Source organism: Mesoplodon densirostris, chromosome 16, assembly GCF_025265405.1.
Source record: "Mesoplodon densirostris isolate mMesDen1 chromosome 16, mMesDen1 primary haplotype, whole genome shotgun sequence".
Lineage (NCBI taxonomy): Eukaryota > Metazoa > Chordata > Mammalia > Artiodactyla > Ziphiidae > Mesoplodon > Mesoplodon densirostris.
In genome coordinates, this window is record NC_082676.1 from 48,317,103 (window position 1) to 48,339,028 (window position 21,926).

Sequence of the window (21,926 nt, forward strand, 5' to 3'; positions counted from 1 at the left end):
TTTGGGCTTCCCTGGTGGCGCAGTGGTTGAGAGTCCGCCTGCCAATGCAGGGGACGCGGGTTCGTGCCCCAGTCCTGGAGGATCCCACATGCCGTGGAGCGGCTGGGCCCATGAGCCATGGCCGCTGAGCCTGTGCGTCTGGAGCCTGTGCTCCGCAGCAGGAGAGGCCACAACAGTGAGAGGCCCGCATACCGGAAAAAAAAAAAAAAAAATCCAAATGTTTGGTTATCTTCGTGAAACATTAAGACCTACAACAGTGTGGGTGACTTTGCCCTCCAGGGGACCTCTGGCGGTATCTGAAGACATTTTTGATTGTCACATCTGAGTATTTCTGGTAGATGCTGCTGAACATCCCACAATGCACAGGCCAGAATTCACAATAATAAATGATCTGGTCAAAATGTCAACAGTGCCCAGGGTGGGAAATTCTGATCTAGAAGTGTTGCTTGTATGTGTGGGTTGTGCCTCCCCAAAGATTTTTTAAAATTTTTCAAGGTGAAGAACCACGCCTCTTGTGAAGCAACACAATAAAGTCCAAAGCATACCAGTGGTGTGGCCTCCTGAAAGCTACTTAACCTCTTTGTGCATCAAAGTCTTCACCTATAAAACAGGAAAATTAAAAATACCTACCTCACAGTGTTCCAGGATCAGATGAGTCAATATAAGACCTTCAAAAAAGTGTGCCAGGCAGACAGAAAAAACATTCAATAAATTCAGCTACTTCCATTCTTCCCTTCCCTAGTGCCTAGTCTTCCATTTGGAACATATAAGATGCTCAAGAAATGTTTACTGAATGAATATAGGATAATGCCTTCCTGGGGAGAGCACAAATGGGTAAAGACATACTCTCCTTATTTGTGAAAAAGGAAGCACAGAGCTAAGGATGGAGTTGAAAGGAAGCATTTACCCACCTAATCATCTCTCTCCCTCCTCAGGAAACTTTTAACCTTTAGGAAATGTTACCCTCTCACAGGGTCCTTAGTACACAGTGCCCTGTTGTTTTTCCTTTTCATTCTTTCTGACCAACCGAAGAGCCTTAAGTATATGAATGGAATGGTATCTTCTTTTGACTCTTACATCATCTACCTTGTATTAGTTATTTATGTACCCATGACAGTCCTCCTCCTAGACTGCACATGCTCTCCGTGGCCAGGGACAACACTTGACTCCTTTTTATAAAACCCTAGGGACCTAACAGACCTTAGCAACTAGCTGGCCCAAGCCTCTTGTTTTATAGATTAGGAACAGAGAGGCTAAGTGATTTGCCAAGAGTCAAGGTCATACTCTAAGTGCCAAAGCTGGGATTCAGACCCTGATACATAGCTGATACAGAGACTCCAAGTTCTATCCAACTGTAATAGCATGTAAAAATTATACCTGTGGTAGAGACAATTTTTAATTTATAGTCCCAGAAAACCTCCATAGGAATTACACTGATATAGTTACCTGACAAAGCAAAAACAGAAAGAGAAACAGACTGATACCTCCAAGCTCCTTTCTGAAATTACACCTTAAAAACTCAACCTGTTTTATTTAACGGTTTCATATCTTAACATTTCTTTAATAGCTTTTGACAAAACTTATTTAAATATCCAACAGTTATTTAGTCAGTGACATCGGGTTTAATTTCCTTTAAATGATCCTGTAATTATTTTGAATAACAGAAAATCTCTTATTTGGTAAGACGATGACGTCCATCCTTCACCGACTGAACAGATTCTTTAATGATCACTTTAACAAATTAATACCTATAAAACTCAAAAGACTAGCAGTTTGAAATGATTCTCTATGCTGAAAAATATTCACATGATTTGAACTGTGAATGTTAATTAAGAACCTCAACACAAACATAAAACTTACAATCACCAAGCACAAACTACACTAAGACCTGAGACAGAGAAATTTTATTTTATTCTGTTCAAGTGAAAGAAAGCTGCTCACTGATTAGGTTAATCTAGAAGTTTCTCTGAGTGTCCCAATACGATGCAAAAGAAAACGGCGAATAAGAAAGGAAAAGACTGTAAGACAGAAAATGAATGTGAAAAAGAGTTAAATACGGTGCAATGCCCTGATGCTTAAGCAATTACAGCTCAATAAAGCTCAACATTTCCATAAAGCCATCGTTTAAAAAAACCAAAAAACCCCTTTGTGGTGATGATTTAAATTACCAGGGCAAAAGCACTCAGGTCCAAGAGGAATGAGAACCACTTACTGGGAACAGATTTTTAATTATTTTACCAGCTGATAAAAAGAGCACACACCGAACGCAGATATAAATATATTTTCAAAAGAAAACAAAACGCAGTTTATGCTTGGTAAAGTTCAAGGGCAAAACTGCTTCCAGTGCAACAGAATCCGCCTGACTGCAATGTGTTGAAAAAAAAAATGCGAACACATAGGATCTTTTTATAAAGGCAACAATTTGAGTTACAAAGTAATAACGGGGAAGCCAAAACAGTTTGACAGCCCGCCATAAGGGCCGCCTCAATCATGAGTCACACAATGCCTGCAACCATTTACAATAGTAATTAATGCACAAGTCCCCTAATTAAATTCTAAAAGGGTGAGAATGCTTTAACTAAGTTTACAAGAATTGCTTTTCGCTGTTCCCCCCCCCCACCAAAGAAAGGAACACACGCGTAATTACGCATCTCCCCGCAATCCCTCCATCCAGTATTCCCTCCGGCCTCTTCTCCGTGTCTGCTCCCTGCGTGCGAAAGAAAATGACACCGGGTAACTTCTAAACCCAGCAAGGGCGAGCCAGAGTGGAAATACAAGATTAATAGATCGAGAGGCGGTAAGCTCGCCCATCTTACCTGCTAAGATTTCTTTCTACGTCTTTGGTAGCTTTAGCTTCCAATTCTCTGGAACAGAAAAGAAAAAGGGAGAGAGAGAGAGAGATGCGCATGAAAACGGAGCTGCTGCGGCAGAGGCTCGCGCCGGGGCCGGATGGGGAGGGGGAGGGGAGCCCGGGGGGGCTCACAAAGCTGCGGGCTGCAACCCCGACTGCGGTCAGGCGGCGCGGGCGAGCTGCAGCCCCCGGCCTGGCCCCAGCCGTGCAGCGCGGCCCCTCCGGGCCTCCCGTCCGGCCTCCGCAGCAGCGCAGCCGGTTTCCCTCACGCCGAGGCCCGAGGTCTCGGGGACGCCCGGCGCCGCCGCTGCAGCCCGCAGTTGCGGGCCCTGCGGCAGCGCCCGAGGCTCCTCCCGCCCGGAGGGAGGCCCCCGCCCCACTCACCTCATGTGTGTAAAGTGCACGAGCAAGAGGGGCGCGGCGAGTGAGGCTCGCGAGCCTCAAGCCCTCCGTAGCGCCGCGGGGAGAAGCCCGAGCCGCTGCACCAGCGCCATTTTCTACACCGACCCGCTGCCGCCGCCGCCGCCGCCACCACCGACGCCGCTGCAGGCCCCAAACCGGAAGTGAATGCCCCACTCGGCAACCCCTTCCGGGGGTGCCGCGGCCACCGGCCTCAAGATGGAGGCCGTAGCAACTAGAGCCGCAGACGGGGTAGGCCCTTGGCAACCGCCCCGGCGCGGCGCGGCCGCCGGCTGGACCTCCCTGGGGGGATGGGGGTGGGTCACAGCCTCCGAGGCGCCCAGCACAGCGGCAGGGGCCCCGCCGAACTCCGAGCCCAGCCTTTCTTGGCACGGCCGCCTCGGATTCTGACTTGAGTCCCTCTCCTCCTTCTTTGCTGCGACACAAGTTTCCTTCCCTGCTGCCCGGCCCCTCCCCCACCAAAACACAGCAGAAAAAAAAAAAAAAATCGCCTAAACCGCAAATTCTACCCCAGCCGCAGCATGATGATTCCGCGCTGCTTTTGAAATCTGCCACTTCTAATTATTTTTGACCTTGGGCCAATTATTTAACCTCTCTGCTTCTCTGTTTCCTCCTCAGATAAGAATGCATACCTGAGGATGACAGTGAGGTTTAAAAGCGATTTTTATCCTTCGAATTTTGCAGACCATTTGACTGAGCAATTCCACTTGCATGAACTTCTGTTCAAAAAATCCTAGAAAGCTACAGATAATGTCACCATCGTGATATTAAGATAATGTCACCATCGTGATATTAAGTCCTGCGTTGATGGTGGTGAAAAATTGTGAACAGCCAAAATGTCCAACATAACGACGTGGCTTTAAAAACTGAACTCCTGTAAATAGTGCTGCAATGAACTTTGTGGTAAATGTCTCTTTTTGAATTATGGTTTTCTCAGGGTATATGCCTAGTAGTGGGATTGCTGGGTCATATGATAGTTCTATTTTTAGTTTTTTAAGGAACCTCTATAGTGTTCTCCATAGTGGTTGTTCATTGCAGTTTACAATAGCCAGGACATGGAACCAACCTAAATGTCCATCAACAGATGAATGGATAAAGAAGATGTGGCACATATATACAATGGAATATTACTCAGCCTTAAAAAGAAACAAAATTGAGTTATTTGTAGTGAGGTGGATGGACCTAGAGTCTGTCATACAGAGTAAGTCAGAAAGCGAAAAACAAATACCGTATGCTAACGCATATATGTGGAATCTTAAAAAAAAAATGGTACTGATGAACCTAGTTCAGAATTAAAGAGGTAGACATAGAAAATGGACGTGAAGACATGGGGTGGGAGGGCGAAGCTGGGGTGAAGTGAGAGTAGCATCGGCATATATACACTACCGAATGTAAAATAGTTGGCTGCTGGGGAGCAGCAGCATAGCACAGGGAGATCGGCTCTTTGCTTTGCCATGACCTAGAATGGTGGGATAAAGAGGATGGGAGAGAGGCTCAAGAGGGAGGGGATATGGGGACATGTGTATGCATATGACTGATTTGCTTTGTTGGGCAACAGAAACTAGCACAGTATTGTGAAGCAATTATACTCCAGTAAAGATCTATTAAAAAAAAAAACGGAACTACTGCATGCGTTAGGATAATATAAAAATGCTGGAGAGGAAGAATAATGGCACAGCGGAAAATGGTTACAATAGACTAAGTAAAAAAGCAAGTTCCTAAGTAGCTCACACTGTGAAAGCATGTAGATACAGTAAGATACTTATATATGAAGATAGTAAGATACATATGTGTACATAAAGTAAAAATATATACCTACATGTAGATACAAGATACATACCTACGGGTAGATACAGCAATATACATACCTGTATATACAATAAGATACATATATTCGTGTGCCTATGTGTGTATTCTTTCCATCCTCTCAAAACGCTTTCTCTTTTTTTTCTTTTTGGCTGCACTGGATCTTCGTAGCTGCACAGGCTTTCTCTAGTTGCTGAGAGCGGGGGCTACTCTTCGTTACCGTGCGCAGGCTTCTCATTGTGGTAGCCTCTCTTGTTGCAGAGCACGGGCTCTAGTCACATGAGCTTCAGTAGTTGTGGCACGCAGGCTCAGTAGTTGTGGCATATGGGCTTTGTTGCTCTGCAGCATGTGGGATCTTCCCAGACCAGTGCTCAAACCCGTGTCCCCTGCATTGGCAGGTGGATTCTTAATGACTGCGCCACCAGTGAAGTCCCTCACAACGCTTTCTCCCCCCTAATCTAAAGATGATTCCAACTCTGTGCTTGCAATCCATTCCTTCTCAGGAACCTCACTTTACGGATCATCCCATTTTCCTCTTTCTACTGCTTTGATCCTTTCATTGCCTTAAAACATGTCCAAATCTCTCCCATTAAAAAGAAACAAAACCTCCCTTGACTGCCCAGTTCCTGTCCTCTGTCAGGGAGATGTGTAATAAGTTAATGTATAAGGGAATGAATGGATGCACAGAAAGTCCTAAAGCATATGTACCAAAATGTTAACTGATGATATAGTTAAGTTTTTAGTATCCTTCTCTTAATGTATCTGGCTTTTTTTTTCATTTTTATACAATGAACACGTAAAAAAAATTTTTTTTAATCTGGTTTGCAAAATGTAAAATGTAGGGGGCACCAAATAAATGCTAGTGACTTCCCTTTTCTTGCCATATCCCTAAGTTCGATTCATCCATGCATATATTTGGGTTTGTTTTCTTTTATTGTTCTTTCTACTTAAAGCATTAAAAATTATATTACAGCATTTCTTTAGGAGTTAAAAAAATGAACATGTATATATAGAACAGTATGCTTTCATACCAGGTTTATGAATAGTTTTCCACAAGAGCATAAAGCAATGTAATATTTATCAACATTTACACAGCTGTTAAGATTAACTGATTTTTTTTAAAAAATTAGACTTCCTTAGGTTTGAATAAATCATTGATTCTCATTTGGGGCAATTTGGCTCCCTAACCCTCACACAAAGATTTAGCAATTTCTGGTTTCTGATGGTCACAACTGGATGCTACTGATACCTAGTGGGTAGAGGCCAGGGATTCTGCTAAACATCCTACAGTGCACAGCACAGCCCCACTTCCCCCAGCGGGAGAGTATCTGAACCAAAATACCAATAGCACCCAAGGTTGAGAAACCCTGGAACTAATTCCCAGCTCCAAGGAAGCTGAGAAGATATAATTTCTTGAAGATCTTTCCAGAGTGGTTTGACACAATCACATAGGACTCCTTCAGGGCTGCATTATGAAGGCATGCTAATCACTTTTTGATTATCTCTTAAACTTGGTGCATAGGGATAGGTCAAAGAAGAATGACAACAGAAAACCAGCACTGATTCCTTATCAGAAATCTACTGGACTTCCCTGGTGGTCCAGTGGTTAAGACTCCATGCTTCCAATACAGGGGGCATGGGTTCAATCCCTGGTTGGGGAAGTTCCACATGCTGTGGCCAAAAAAAAAGAAAAGAAGCCTACTAAGGGGTCTTCTCTTATTATTCTTTCTCTTTATTAATAATTAGTCTCTATTGAATATTTCCCATCATCAGACAAACATATTCTAGTAACTTCCACAATGAGAAAAAAATGGAAACAAAACAAAAAACAACTCCATGGATGGCTCATTCCTCTCCAGCTTCATTTCTTTTCTTTTTTTCTCTCTTTCCCAGAAAAACTTCTTGAAAAGGTGTTCTATACCAGTTGCTCACCTCCTTTCCCAGCCCACTCTAACCTGACATCCCCACTCCTGCCCCCAAATAGCTCTTATCAAAGTCAGAAATGACCTTGAAGCTCTCAAACTCAATAGTAACATTTCTATCCTGCTCTTGATTTACTTCATTTTTTTTTTTTTTTTTTTTTGGCTGCCGTGTGTCTTCATTGCTGCACGCGGGCTTTCTCTAGTTATGGCGAGCAGGGGCTACTCTTCGTTGCAGTGCGCGGGCTTCTCATTGCGGTGGCTTCTCTTGTTGCGGAGCACGGGATCTAGGCACGTGGGCTTCAGTAGTTGCAGCATGCAGGCTCAGTAGTTGCAGCACATGGGCTTAGTTGCTCCGTGGCATGTGGGATCTTCCTGGACCAGGGCTGGAACCCACGTCCCCTGCATTGGCAGGCAGAATCGTAACCACTGCGCCACCAGGGAAGCCCCTGATTTAATTTTTAGCTGTATTTGTCACAGCTGACCAGTCCCGCCTTCTTAAGATAGCTTCTTTTCCAGAATGTCTTGGCAGCACATTCTCCTGGGTTTCTTTTTACCTCTCTAGCCATTTCTTGTTTTTGTATCCTTTGCCGTCATCTCTTGCTTTGTACCAAATAAATGTTGGAGAACCCCAAGGCTTTGTTACAGACTCTTCCCCCTCTCTGTCTCAAGTTTCTCCTTGGGATGGGTAATTCCATCCTTTCTCTTGTATTTAAATACTATTTAAATGTAGATGACTCTCAAATTCATATTTTTAGCCCATATCTCACCTGTGTACCCCAGAATGCTAAAATGCCAGTCTGTCTGGGCAACAAATATATGTGCTAGGTACTGTGCTAGGGCCCAGTTCTCAGCAACACAGGAGCAACTACTCCTGTGCATTAAGTCTTAAGAGGCAGACAGATTTTTTTCTTTTTAAAGCAAACTATAAAGTCTATAATTATAAACTATGACAAGTGCACAGAAGGAAAGAAATGTTGTGCTAAGCGTGAAACAAAGGAACATTACATAGATTGTGTGGTCAAAGAAGGTTTCTTTGAAAATGTAAAGCTTCATCTGAGAGCTGAAAGAAAAGGGGCAGCCAACCCAGCACCTAGGGAACAGCAGAGGAAGGGTCTCAGGCTGGAGGCTTAGACTGTGTGTCCTTATTGTGGATGAAAACAGGCTTTGTATTGTATTTAGCTTTAAATCCACTGGTGCCACCATTTTTACTTACTTGTATAAACAATTAGGAACAAAATCAGAAACAAGGTTCTGTACAGAGTAATGGGTTTCACTAACATAGCTGGTTTAAGTAAGCAAATGCCATTTCCTACAACAAGCATATTCTCTAGATTTAAAGTGAATAGTATAATATGTTGCATGCCTTATGGTTGAAGTTTCCAGTTTGAGAATTTGTATATAACATCAAATGACTTTCCTACCATAGCTTTTTATGGAATAGCTCTGGAAGAATCTGTAACTATCTCAGGAAGCTTCTTCTTCTTAGTGAGCATAGTAAGAAACAGAGGCTGTACAAAATTAAACGTAAATAAGATCTTTTCTCCATTTGTCTTTCTTCCTTGGGTTTTTTGTTCCTTTGGTTTCTGAGGTTACCAGAGCTTAAGTATTCTTCAACCCTCTCTTCCTTATCTAAGAAGGGTAAATGACTAGCCTAATACTTGAAAAATTATGTACTTGAAAGGTTTATTTTTTCTCCCAAGTCTCTACCAAATACCATCGTGAAATATATATATATATACATATTTAAATAAAGCTCACTCAAAATATTTTTAAATTTAGAAAAAATTTCACAATAATGTATAAATGGATATTGAAAACATGAACACAAATGAGATTTCCTGGAAAGAGTATAGTTATTTTATTTAACTGAAATCTATTTGGTACTTAATACATGCCAATTATGCATTGTTCTAAGTGCTTTAAAAATATTAACTGATCATTATCATTGTCCTCACACAGCCCAATGATGTTATCCCCATTTTACAGATGAGGATAATTAACTTGCCCAGAGTCACCTAAAAAGTGGTAAAAATCAAGCAATTTGGCTTCCGAGCCTAGATCACTAACCACTACATTGTAGATCTTTTTTTCTCAACTGAATTAGACCCCGCAGCTCCCTTTGATAAGAAATATTTTGTAACACCACCCTTTCTATCCCTAAATGATCATCATAGATAGTATAAGCTACCTAACATATAATTTTAAAATCACATAAAATGACATATCTGAAATAAAGAATTCAAAGAAAAGTAAATAAAATAAAATGTCTTTCACTATGTAAATACTTGGTAATGGTCTACACTGGAAGACTCAGTAAAGTAGGCAGATCCTGGCACCTATGTGTTGGATCACTCCTACAAATGCAGCAGTGTTGAAATAACTACTCATACACCAAGAACTGTAGTGATGCTGGAGATGTAATTTATCTGAAGAGAGGACAACTCTCAGTCAAGTTCTGAACAACTAGAGAACAATTCTCTTTCAATTTAAGGGAACATTGAATTACTGAAAATTTAAGTGTATAGTAATGCTGAATAAAGTAAAGAGTTAGGTCCTTGGATAATTACAAACATGCTTTCACTCATGAGAATGTCGGGGGGGTCCTACATTTTGTGGGACTGTCCCTGTCCAGCCCCTCTCCACTGAATCCCACCTCTTTGTGACAGCCCAAACCCCTTCAGCAGTTTCCCCCACCCCTCTGAGGAGTGGAGGTGAAATATTACCCTATGGAGAACCATTGCTGTGGACTGAGGAAAGAGCGGAGGAATGCTACTCCAGTGACAACCTAGCAAGGCACGATTAACAGGATTAAGGGTAGTATAATGGGGACAATTGATGCTTCTCAGATTGATGTGTCAGAATTTAGCCTTATTCCAGACTTCCCTGCTGGCACAGTGGTTAAGAATCCACCTGACAATGCAGGGGACACGGGTTCGAGCCCTCGTCCGGGAAGATCCCACATACCGTGGAGTAACTAACCCTGTGCGCCACAGCTACCGAGCCTGCGTGCTGCAACTACTGAAGCCCGCGTGCCTAGAGCCCGTGCTCCACAACATGAGAAGCCACCTCAATGAGAAGCCTGCGCACCACAACGAAGAGTAGCCCCGCTCGCGGCAAAGCCCGCGCGCAGCAACGAAAGCCCAATGCAGCCAAAAATGAATGAATGAATGAATGAATGAATGAATTTAGCCTTATTCCTTCTCTGTCCCATTCCTCCCACCACACACAAACCTGTCCCCAAAAAGAGTTTCCCCCAGGTAGCAGTAATACCCGGCACTAAGCTGCCCCAGCTAGAAACCTGAGTCAATTTTGACTCCTCTCCCCATCATCCAATGTATCACTGTTACTTTGTTTCCAAACTTCTTATTTTTCCCTTCCTCTGTTTCTCCACTGCCAGCCCCCATAGTATACCCTGAAAATGCCACCGATTCACTTTTCTTCCCCTTTCTTTTTTGTTGTGGTATAGTTTACATAAAATAAAATGCACACATTTGAAGTAAAAAAAAATTTGACGAGTTTTGACACATAAATACACCCGTGTAGTTATTTTGTCAAAATAAATACCAAAATTAGTGTAACCAAAATCACTATATAGAACACTTGGTCAGCCCTGAAAATTCCCTTGTGCCCCTTTTCATCACTCACCTGATCCCCCCCGCCCCTGCCCCCCCCCACACACACCTGACACCAAGAAACCACTTTTCTGATTTATATCACTATGGGTTAGTACTGTCTGTTCTGGGACTTCATATAGATGGAGTCATATAGTATGTGTATATATATACCTTTGTGCCTAACTTCTCTTGCTGAACATATCCTAGTCATTCATATTGTTGCATGTGTCAGAAGTTCATTCCTTTTTGTTACTGAGAATTATCCCATTAAATGAATGTACCACGGTTTGTTTACCATCCTCTTGTTGACTGACACTTGTTTCCAGTTTGAGGTTATTATGAATAAAGCTGCTATGAATAAAGCTGTATTCTTTTTTTTTTTTTTTTTTTTTTGCGATCGGACCCGCAGGCCCAGCAGCCATGGCTCACGGGCCCAGCTGCTCCGCGGCATGTGGGATTTTCCTGGACCAGGGCACGAACCCATGTCCCCTGCATCGGCAGGCAGACTCTCAACCACTGCGCCACCGGGGAAGCCCCAAAGCTGTATTCTTGTACAAGTCTTTTTTTTTCTTTCTTTCTTTCTTTCTTTTTTTGGTGGACAGTAGACATATGTTTCTACCTCTCTTGGATAAATAGCTAGGAATAGAAATACTGAATCACAGAATAAGTTTCTCCTTAACTACATGAGAAGCTATACAGTGTTTCTGAAGTGGTTACACCAGGTTACATTTCCAGTCCCAGGAGGGGCTCTGGTACTCCACATCCTCACCAGCTTTATACATGTTCACATGAAATCATTCACCATTCAGCAGCCTCAGTGATTTTTCTTAAATTGAAAACTTGATCATCTTACTCCTGAACTTAAAATAATTCAAAGGCTTTCCAGGGCTCTTGATTCAAAGCCCAGTAACTTTAACATGGTCTGCAAGGTCGCCCAGTGTTATCTCCAGCCACCACCCCTCTCTCCTTGCTCCAGACAATTCAATCCAAGGGCTTTTTTTTTTTTTTTTTTTTGGCCATGTCGCATGGCTTGCAGGATCTTAGTTCCCCAGCCAGGGACTGAACCGGGTACACAGCCATGAAAGTGCCAAGTCCTAACCCTTGGACCACCAGAGAACTCTCCAGAGGGCTTTTCTTTCGTTTTCTAAAACTTGTCCAGTTCCTCACCCAGCCTTACCATCCTTCAGCTCTCAACCACATGTCACTTCCTCAGGATAGACTTTTTGACCACCACCTGCCTTGACTTTATTAGGTCTCCCAATTACATATTCTAAAGGCATCCTCTACTTCTGCTTCCTGGCATGATCACATTTGTAATGTAGTACTTCCATCATTATTTGTTTAATTTTTGACCCTGCAGATTCTTTGTAAGCTCCAAGAGAGCAAGGACAATAACTGCCTTGTTCTCAATATATCTTTCACATCTAGCACATTGCCCAGTACATATTAGGCCCTTAATGAAATTTATTGGATGAAGGAATGATTCTTCCACGCTTGCTTACCTCCCTCTATCCAAATATCCACACTGCTGCCAAACTGGTTTCCTAACAAGTAAGTCTCATCAGGTGCTGCTGCTGCTGCTGCTAAAAATTCTTTTTTTTTTTTAACACCTTTATTGGAGTATAATTGCTTTACAATGGTGTGTTAGTTGCTCCTTTATAACAAAGTGAATCAGCTATGCGTATATATATATATCCCCATATCCCCTCCCTCTTGCGTCTCCCTCCCTCCCACCCCCCCATCCCACCCCTCTAGGTGGTCACAAAGCACCGAGCTGATCTCCCCGTGCAATGCAGCTGCGTCCCACTAGCTATCTATTTTACATTTGGTAGTGTATATATATCCATGCCACTCTCTCACTTCGTCCCAGCTTACCCTTCCCCCTCCCCATGTCCTCAAGTCCATTCTCTACGTCTGCGTCTTTATTCCTGTCCTGCCTCTAGGTTCTGCATAACCATTTTTTTTTAGATTCCATATATATATGTTAGCATACGGTATTTGTTTTTCTCTTTCTGACTCACTTCACTCTGTATGACAGTCTCTAGGTCCATCCACCTCATTACAAATAACTCAAGTTCGTTTCTTTTTATGGCTAAGTAATATTCCATTGTATATATGTGCCACATCTTTATACATTCATCTGTCGATGGACACTTAGGTTGCTTCCATGTCCTGGCTATTGTAAATAGAGCTGCAATGAACATTGTGGTACATGACTCCTTTTGAATTATGGTTTTCTCAGGGTATATGCCCAGTAGTGGGATTGCTGGGTCGTATGGTAGTTCTATTTTTAGTTTTTTAAGGAACCTCCATACTGTTCTCCACAGTGGCTGTATCAATTTACATTCCCACCAACAGTGCAAGAAGGTTCCCTTTTCTCCACACCCTCTCCAGCATTTATTGTTTGTAGATTTTTTTCATGATGGCCATTCTGACCGGTGTGAGGTGATACCTAATTGTAGTTTTGATTTGCAATTCTCTAATGATTAGCTATGTCAAGCATCCTTTCATGTTTCTTTTGGCAATCTGTATATCTTCTTTGGAGAAATGTCTATTTAGGTCTTCTGCCCATTTTTGGATTGGGTTGTTTGTTTTTTTGTTATTGAGCTGCATGAGATGCTTGTATATTTTGGAAATGAATCTTTTGTCAGTTGCTTCGTTTGCAAGTATTTTCTCCCATTCCAAGGGTTGTCTTTTCGTCTTGTCTATGGTTTTCTTTGCTGTGCAAAAGCTTTTAAGTTTTATTAGGTCCCATTTGTTTATTTTTGTTTTTATTTCCATTTCCGTAGGAGGTGGGTCAAAAAGGATCTTGCTGTGATTTATGTCATAGAGTGTTCTTCCTATGTTTTCCTTTAAGAGTTTCATAGTGTCTGGCCTTACATTTAGGTCTTTAATCCATTTTGAGTTTATTTTTGTGTATGGTGTTAGGGAGTGTTCTAATTTCATTCTTTTACATGTAGCTGTCCAGTTTTCCCAGCACCACTTATTGAAGAGGCTGTCTTTTCTCCATTGTGTATTCTTGCCACCTTTATCAAAGATAAGGTGACCATATGTGCATGGGTTTACCTTTGGGCTTTCTATCCTGTTCCATTGATCTATATTTCTGTTTCTGTGCCAGTACCATACTGTCTTGATTACTGTAGCTTTGTAGTATAGTCTAAAGTCCAGGATCCTGACTCCTCCAGCCCCATTTTTCTTTCTCAAGATTGCTTTGGCTATTCGGGGTCTTTTGTGTTTCCATACAAATTGTGAAATTTTTTGTTCTAGTTCTGTGAAAAATGCCAGTGGTAGTTTGATAGGGATTGCATTGAATCTGTACATGGCTTTGGGTAGTATAGTCATTTTCACAACGTTGATTCTTCCAATCAAAGAACATGGTATATCTCTCCATCTGCTTGTATCATCTTTAATTTCTTTCATCAGTGTCTTATAGTTTTCTGTATACAGGTCTTTTGTCTCCTTCGGTAGGTTTATTCCTAAGTATTTTAATCTTTTTGTTGCAGTAGTAAATGGGAGTGTTTCCTTAACTTCTCTTTCAGATTTTTCATTGTTAGTGTATAGGAATGCAACAGATTTCTGTGCATTAATTTTGTATCCTGCTACTTTACCAAATTCATTGATTAGCTCTAGTAGTTTTCTGGTAGCATCTTTAAGATTCTCTATGTATAGTATCATGTCATCTGCAAACAGTGACAGTTTTACTTCTTCTTTTCCTATTTGAATTCCTTGTATTTCTTTTTCTTTTCTGATTGCTGTGGCTAAAACTTCCAAAACTATGTTGAATAATAGTGGTGAGAGTGGGCAACGTTGTCTTGTTCCTGATCTTAGTGGAAATGCTTTCAGTTTTTCACCATTGAGAATGATGTTTGCTGTGGGTTTGTCGTATATGGCCTTTATTGTGTTGAGGTAAGTTCCCTCTATGCCTACTTTCTGGAGGGATTTTATCATAAATGGGTGTTGAATTTTGTCGAAAGTTTTTTCTGCATCTATTGAGATGATCATATGGTTTTTATTCTTCAATTTGTTAATGTGGTATATCACATTGATTGATTTGCTTATATTGAAGAATCCTTGCATTCCTGGGATAAACCCCACTTGATCATGGTGTATGATCCTTTTAATGTGCCGTTGGATTCTGTTTGCTAGTATTTTGTTGAGGATTTTTATATCTATGTTCATCAATGATATTGGTCTGTAGTTTTATTTTTCTGTGACATCTTTGGTTTTGGTGTCAGGTTGATGGTGGCCTTGTAGAATGAGTTTTGGAGTGTTCCTCCCTCTGCTGTATTTTGGAAGAGTTTGAGAAGGATAGGTTTTAGCTCTTCTCTAAATGTTTGATAGAATTCACCTGTGAAGCCATCTGGTCCTGGGCTTTTGTTTGTTGGAAGATTTTTAATCACAGTTTCAATTTCAGTGCTTGTGATTGGTCTGTTTATATTTTCTATTTCTTCCCAGTTCAGTCTCAGAAGGTTGTGCTTTTCTAAGAATTTGTCCATTTCTTCCAGGTTGTCCATTTTATTGTCATGGAGTTGCTTGTAGTAATCTCTCATGATCCTTGGTATTTCTGCAGTGTCAGTTGTTACTTCTTTTTCATTTCTAATTCTATTGATTTGAGTTTTCTCCCTTTTTTTCTTGATGAGTCTGGCTAATGGTTTATCAATGTTATCTTCTCAAAGAACCAGCTTTTAGTTTTACTGATCTTTACTATCATTTCCTTCATTTCTTTTTCATTTATTTCTGGTCTAATCTTTATGATTTCTTTCCTTCTGCTAACTTTGGGGGTCTTCTGTTCTTCTTTCTCTTATTGCAGTAGGTGTAAGGTTAGGTTGTTTATTTGAGATGTTTCTTGTTTCTTGAGGTAGGATTGTATTGCTATAAACTTCCCTCTTAGAACTGCTTTTGCTGCATCCCGTAGGTTTTGGGTTGTCATGTTTTCATTATCATTTGTTTCTAGGTATTTTTTGATTTCCTCTTTCAGTTCTTCAGTGATCTCTTGGGTATTTAGTAGTGTATTGTTTATCCTCCATGTGTTTGTATTTTTTACAGTTTTTTTTCCTGTAATTGATATCTAGTCTCATAGCATTGTGGTCTGAAAAGATGCTTGATATGATTTCAATTTTCTTAAATTTACCGAGGCTCGATTTGTGACCCAAGATATGGTCTATCCTAGAGAATGTTCCATGAGCGCTTGAGAAGAAAGTGTATTCTGTTGTTTTTGGGTGGAATGTCCTATAAATATCAATTAGTCCATCCTGTTTAATGTATCATATAAAGCTTGTGTTTCCTTATTTATTTTCATTTTGGATGATCTGTCCATTGGTGAAAGTGGGGTGTTAAAAGTCCCTTACTATGATTGTGTTACTGTCAATTTCCCCTTTTATGGCTGTTAGCACTTGCCTTATGTATTGAGGTGCTCCTATGTTGGGTGCATAAATATTTACAATTGTTATATCTTCTTCTTGGATTGATCCCTTGATCATTATGTAGTGTCCTTCTTTGTCTCTTGTAATAGTCTTTATTTTAAAGTCTATTTTGTCTGATATGAGACTTGCTACTCCAGCTTTCTTTTGATTTCCATTTGCATGGAATATCTTTTTCCATCCTCTCACTTTCAGTCTGTATGTGTCCCTAGGTCTGAAGTGGGTCTCTTGTAGACAGCATATATACAGGTCTTGTTTTTGTATCCATTCAGCCAGTCTCTGTCTTTTGGTTGGAGAATTTAATCCTGTTACATTTAAGGTAATTATCTATATGTATGTTCCTATTACCATTTTCTTAATTGTTTTGGGTTTGTTATTGTAGGTCTTTTCCTTCTCTTGTGTTTCCTGCCCAGAGAAATTCCTTTAGCATTTGTTGTAAGCTGGTTTGGTGGTGCTGAATTCTCTTAGCTTTTGCTTGTCTGACAAGGTTTTGATTTCTCTGTTGAATCTGAATGAGATCCTTGCTGGGTAGAGAAATCTTGGTTGTAGGTTTCTCCCTTTCATCACTTTAAATATGTCCTGCCACTCCCTTCTGGCTTGCAGAGTTTCTGCTGAAAGATCAGCTGTTAACCTTATGGGGATTCTCTTGTATGTTATTTGTTGTTTTCCCCTTGCTGCTTTTAATATTTTCTCTTTGTATTTAATTTTTGATAGTTTGATTAATATGTGTCTTGGTGTGTTTCTCCTTGGGTTTATCCTGTATGGGACTCTCTGCACTTTCTGGACTTGACTATTTCCTTTCCCATATTAGAGAAGTTTTCAACTATAATCTCTTCAAATATTTTCTCAGTCCCTTTTTCTCTTCTTCTTCTGGGACCCCTATAATTCGAATGTTGTTGCGTTTAATGTTGTCCCAGAGTTCTCTGAGACTGTCCTCAATTCTTCTCATTCTTTTTCTTTATTCTGCTCTGAAGTAGTTATTTCCACTATTTTATCTTCCAGGTCAATTATCCATTCTTCTGCCTCAGTTATTCTGCTATTAATTCCTTCTAGAGAATTTTAAATTTCATTTATTGTGTTGTTCATCATTGCTTGTTTGCTCTTTATTTTTTTTCTCTTTATTAATTTTATTTATTCATTTATTTTGGCTGTGTTGGGTCTTCGTTGCTGCATGTGGGCTTTCTGTAGTTGCGGCAATCAGGGACTACCCTTCATTGCGGTGCATGGGCTTCTCATTGCAGTGGCTTCTCTTGTTGTGGAGCACAGGTTCTAGGAGCATGGGCTTCAATAGTTGCAGCACATGGGCTCAGTAGTTGTGGCTCATGGGCTTAGTTGCTCCACGGCATGGGGATCTTCCTGGACCAGGGCTCGAACTCGTGTCCCCTGCATTGGCAGGTGGATTCTTAACCACTGTGCCACCAGGGAAGCCCTGTTTGCTCTTTAGTTCTTCTAGGTCCTCATTAAATATTTCTTGTATTTTCTCTATTTCCAAGATTTTGGATCAACTTTACTATCATTACTCTGTATTCTCTTTCAGGTAGACTGCCTATTTCCTCTTCATTTGTTTGGTCTGGTGGGTTTTTATCTTGCTCCTTTATCTGCTGTGTATTTCCCTATCTTCTCATTTTGCTTAACTTACTGTGTTTGGGGTCTGCTTTTTGCGGGCTGCAGGTTCGTAGTTCCTATTGTTTTTGGTGTCTGCTCCCTGTGGGTAAGGTTGGTTCAGTGGGTTATATAGGCTTCCTGGTTGAGGGGACTGGTGCCTGTGTTCTGGTGGATGAGGCTGGATCTTGTCTTTCTGGTGGGCAGGACCACGTCCGGTGGTGTGTTTTCGGGTGTCTGTGAACTTATTTTGACTTTAGGCAGCCTCTCTGCTAATGCGTGGGGTTGTGTTCCTGTCTTGCTCGTTGTTTGGCATAGGGTGTCCAGCATTGTAGCTTCCTGTTCGTTGAGTGGAGCTGGGTCTTAGCGTTGAGATGGAGATCTCTGGGAGAGCTTTCGCTGTTTGATATTATGTGGGGCTGGGAGGTCTCTGGTGGACCAATGTCCTGAACTTGGCTCTCCCACCTCAGAGGCTCAGGCCTGACACCTGGCCGATTCACCAAGACCCTGTCAGCCACATGGCTGAACCACCCTTATAACGTATCTGAAACTCACTTTGACTTTACTTGTCTAGTTTTCCACAATTTCTCCCAGCGCCCAGTGGCTGTAATTAAGAATCTTGAGCACAGGTTCCAACAGAGCAGAGGGGTAGTGTATTGGAGCTGAAGGACCTAAAAATTCTTAAAGAGATCTCTGTACTCTATAGAATATTAACTGAAACCCCTTGCTTAACATAAAAGAACCCTTCTTCAAGAACTCTTACTTCATAACCTACCCTATTTCTTAGAATTCCTATTTTGTGTTCCAGTGACACTGAGTTATTGCTACTTTCTCATGTTTTCCAAAGCCTCTCTGACTTAAGCATGTTATTTCTTCTGGGTGGAACATCTCTCCTATTATGTCTACTTAACATAAACTTCTACTTCAAAGCCCAGCTCAAATGCTTCCTACTTTAATAAACCTTCGCTGAGGTTCTCTGGACCTCATACTAATACAGATGGGATTCATGTATCAAAACTAACCTAGACTTCACTGATTGTTTTCCCCTCCTATTCAGGTGGAAACTCAGCCCTCCTAGAAAGGACCCCTTGAGCATTTAGGGCTGGAATCTTACATGTTCTCATGAGATAACTCATTTTATCCAGTCACTGCTGCCATGTAAGGTCCATAAGAGTGGGGACTTGTCTGTGATGTTCAGAGTTGTATTCCCAGTACCTAGAGTGGTGCCCAGGAGTATCAAACGTTGAATTAATATTTGTTGAATGATGAAGAATGAATGTTGTCTTTCTTCCAAGCAGTCCCACCAGGTGTGTCAAGGAGCATCATTGCTCTCCCAGGTACCTGCTTGTGACCATCTTGACTACCAGCAAGAAATAGATTCTCCTAGACATCTGCTTACTTTCTTAGATCTGCTGGGTTTTGCTTTATCTTGCAGATGCAAGCAACATTCTTTCATAATGCTTTTGTTTTCCCACCAGATCCATCAGGCACCTTCATTGTTTTGTTGAGGATAAAGTAGGTACACCTACCCCTTACTAGGTCCCTCAACATTTACTGCTAAATTAATCAGTTATTGTTTCCCTTTTTCTCTGAATTGAACAAGTGATAATGGCGCCTGCTTTGCCTTGAGGGCAAATCTCCTTTACTCTCAGTCCGTTAATTTTGATGAAGAAATGCTGCATTGAGCATTTTTATATTTAAATTTTTTTATACCCACTGTCCAAATTTAGGGTAATTTTAACACTAAAATAAATAAAGATAGTAAGGGATTATAACCCCCTCAATAAAATAGGAAACTATACATCTGCATAGACACAAATGTATATTATTCATTCATTCATTCATTAAACATTAGGTGAGAAATAGGGGTTTCCTCATCCACTTCCAACCAAGGTGGAGCAACCAAAACTCTATTTACCCTCCCTTCTGAAAAAGCTAAAAATACAAACAAAATTTATGAAACAGCAGTTTTTAAGATATTGAATGTCAAGGAGTGAAAGAGAGTGATCCCCGAGAGAGGGGAAACAAATGAGGTGAGCCCTATGATTGCCCTAGATTACTGTTTGAGGATAGTTTCCAGGCAATGGTGCAGTGGTACAGGGAGGGGGAACCCAAGCAGAGAGGACTCCCTGAATTGAGACAATGTAGCTGAGAGTCTGGAGCAGTCAAGGTGGCTAGATTGACAGGTCAGAGCCCCAGAAAGCAGAGAACCACACACATGGAGGGCTCTGGAGATCTGCAGAGGGTCATGTTTGGGTCTTTAGCTGAGAACTGAATAGTGCCTTCATGTCATGAAATAATTCAAGATTGGGAAATATTGGAAGGATTAAAGGAATAGAGTCAGATAACAACAGACTTCTTGTTAGAAACAATGCAAGCAAGAAGACATGGAACAACATATTTCAAGCATTAAAAGAAAAAAAAATTGGTCAACCTAGAATCCTACTACCTTCAAAAATACTTTTATAATTAAAGATGAAATAAAGACTTTTCAAGCTTAGAAAATCTGAAATAATTGTCACCATCAGATCTACTACAAAAAAAAAAAAGTGGTAAAATGAAGTCCTCAGACAGAAGTAAAATGAGTGAGATAGAAATCCAGATTATATAAATGAATAAAGCACACTGCAAATGGTACCTACATAGGTAAATCATAGATAGCTATGAAAAATATTTTTCTTATTATTAAAATATCATTAAAAGATAATTGTTTAAAACAAAAATGAGAAAAACATATTGTGGGGTTGGCAACATATGCTGAAATAAAATGTAAGACAAAGTAACACAAAATCTGGGAGGAGAGAAATGGATGTATTGTTGTAATGTCTGTTTACTAAGATGTATACTATTGCTTAAAGGTAGACTATGATAAGTTAAGACTGTAAATGTAAACCCTGCAGCAACTGCTAAAATAATACAATAAATAGTTATGGCTAATAAGCCAACAGAGGAGTAAAAAGGTGTAAAGTAAGGGTTCAACTTTATTCTTTTGCAGGTGGATATCCAGTTTTCCCATCGCCATTTGTTAAAAGACTGTCCTCCAACCATTAAAAGTTCTTGGCATTCTAGAAAGTAGTAAAATGAAGTCATAAAAATTACAAAACTAAAAGTATACAGGAAAAAAAAAGGAAAATGGAAAGAAAGAACAAACAGAAAACAAACAGCCAAAATGTAAAATTTAAATCTACCAGGTCACATCAGATATAAGTTTTCTAAGCATCTCAATTAAAGGCAGAAATAGAATGGATAAAAAAGAAGGATCCAACTGTATGCTGTGTACAAGAAACCCCTTTAAATACTAAGACACAAACAAGTTAAATGCAAAAGGGTGGAAAAAATAAACTAGGCTAACACCAATCCAAAGAAAGCTGAAGTGGTTATGTTAATACCAGACAAAGTAGATTTTAAAGCAATGACTATTACCAGGGAAAAAGATGATTCTTTTGTAATGATAATGGGTCACTTCATCAGGAGGGCATGAGAATCCTGTTTATGCAGCTGCTAGGAGGGCTTCAAAACACAGCAAAAACTGACATAACTGAAAGGAGAAAAAGACAAATCCACAATTGTAGCCAAAGATTTCAACACCTCTCACTCAATAATTGATAGAACAAGTAGACAGAAAATCAGTAAGAACATAGAACACGTGAACAATATTATCAACCACTTGACTTAATTCACATATACAGAATACTCCACACAATAACAGCAGAATACACATCCTTTTCAATTGCATGCCGAATGTTTATGAAGATAAACAACATCCTTAGCCATAAAAAGTCTCAATAAATTAAAGAGAATTCCAATCATACATGGCATATTATCATACTCAACAGAATAAAATTAAAAATTGATAACAGAAAAAGATCTGAGAAATCCCCAAATATTTGGAAACAAAATAACACACTTCTAAATAACCAACGGTCAAAGGAGAGATCAAAAAGGAAGTTCTAAAGTATGAAAAATGAAAATGAAAATATACCAAAATTTGTAGAATGTAGCTAATGCAGTACTTAGAGGGACATTTATAGCACACTAAATATCTATATTAGAAAATAAGGTCTTAAATCAATGACCTCAGTTTCTACCATAAGACATTAGAAAAAGAAAAGCAAATGAACCCCAAAATAATAAGAAAGGAAATAATAAAGATCAGGATGGTAATAAGTGAAAGAGAAAAAGAGAGAGAGAGAGAGAGAGAGAGAAATATCAATGAAGCAAAAAACTAGTTCTTTGATAACTAGTTTTATCAATAAAATTCATAAATGTTTACCCAGGAAGAAAGATAGAA

The 21,926-nt window shown here is 40.3% G+C and overlaps 1 protein-coding gene across 4 annotated transcripts in view; it reads right to left on the reverse strand.

Annotated features, from left to right (window-relative positions):
* Positions 1–3,417, reverse strand: part of TNRC6A (trinucleotide repeat containing adaptor 6A) — a 99,224-nt gene extending 95,807 nt beyond the window's left edge. For 3 of the 4 annotated variants that reach the window (XM_060079019.1, XM_060079018.1, XM_060079016.1), the window contains exons 1-2: positions 3,236–3,416; positions 2,817–2,864 (exon numbers count right to left, since the gene is read on the reverse strand). In XM_060079019.1, the coding sequence (XP_059935002.1) occupies positions 2,817–2,864; positions 3,236–3,240 (53 nt within the window). In that variant the 5' untranslated portion in view covers positions 3,241–3,416. Of the gene's footprint in view, positions 1–2,816; positions 2,865–3,235 lie in introns of all 4 variants that reach the window. The other variant, XM_060079020.1, reaches the window with a different exon arrangement.
* Between the last annotated feature and the right edge of the window lie 18,509 nt (positions 3,418–21,926).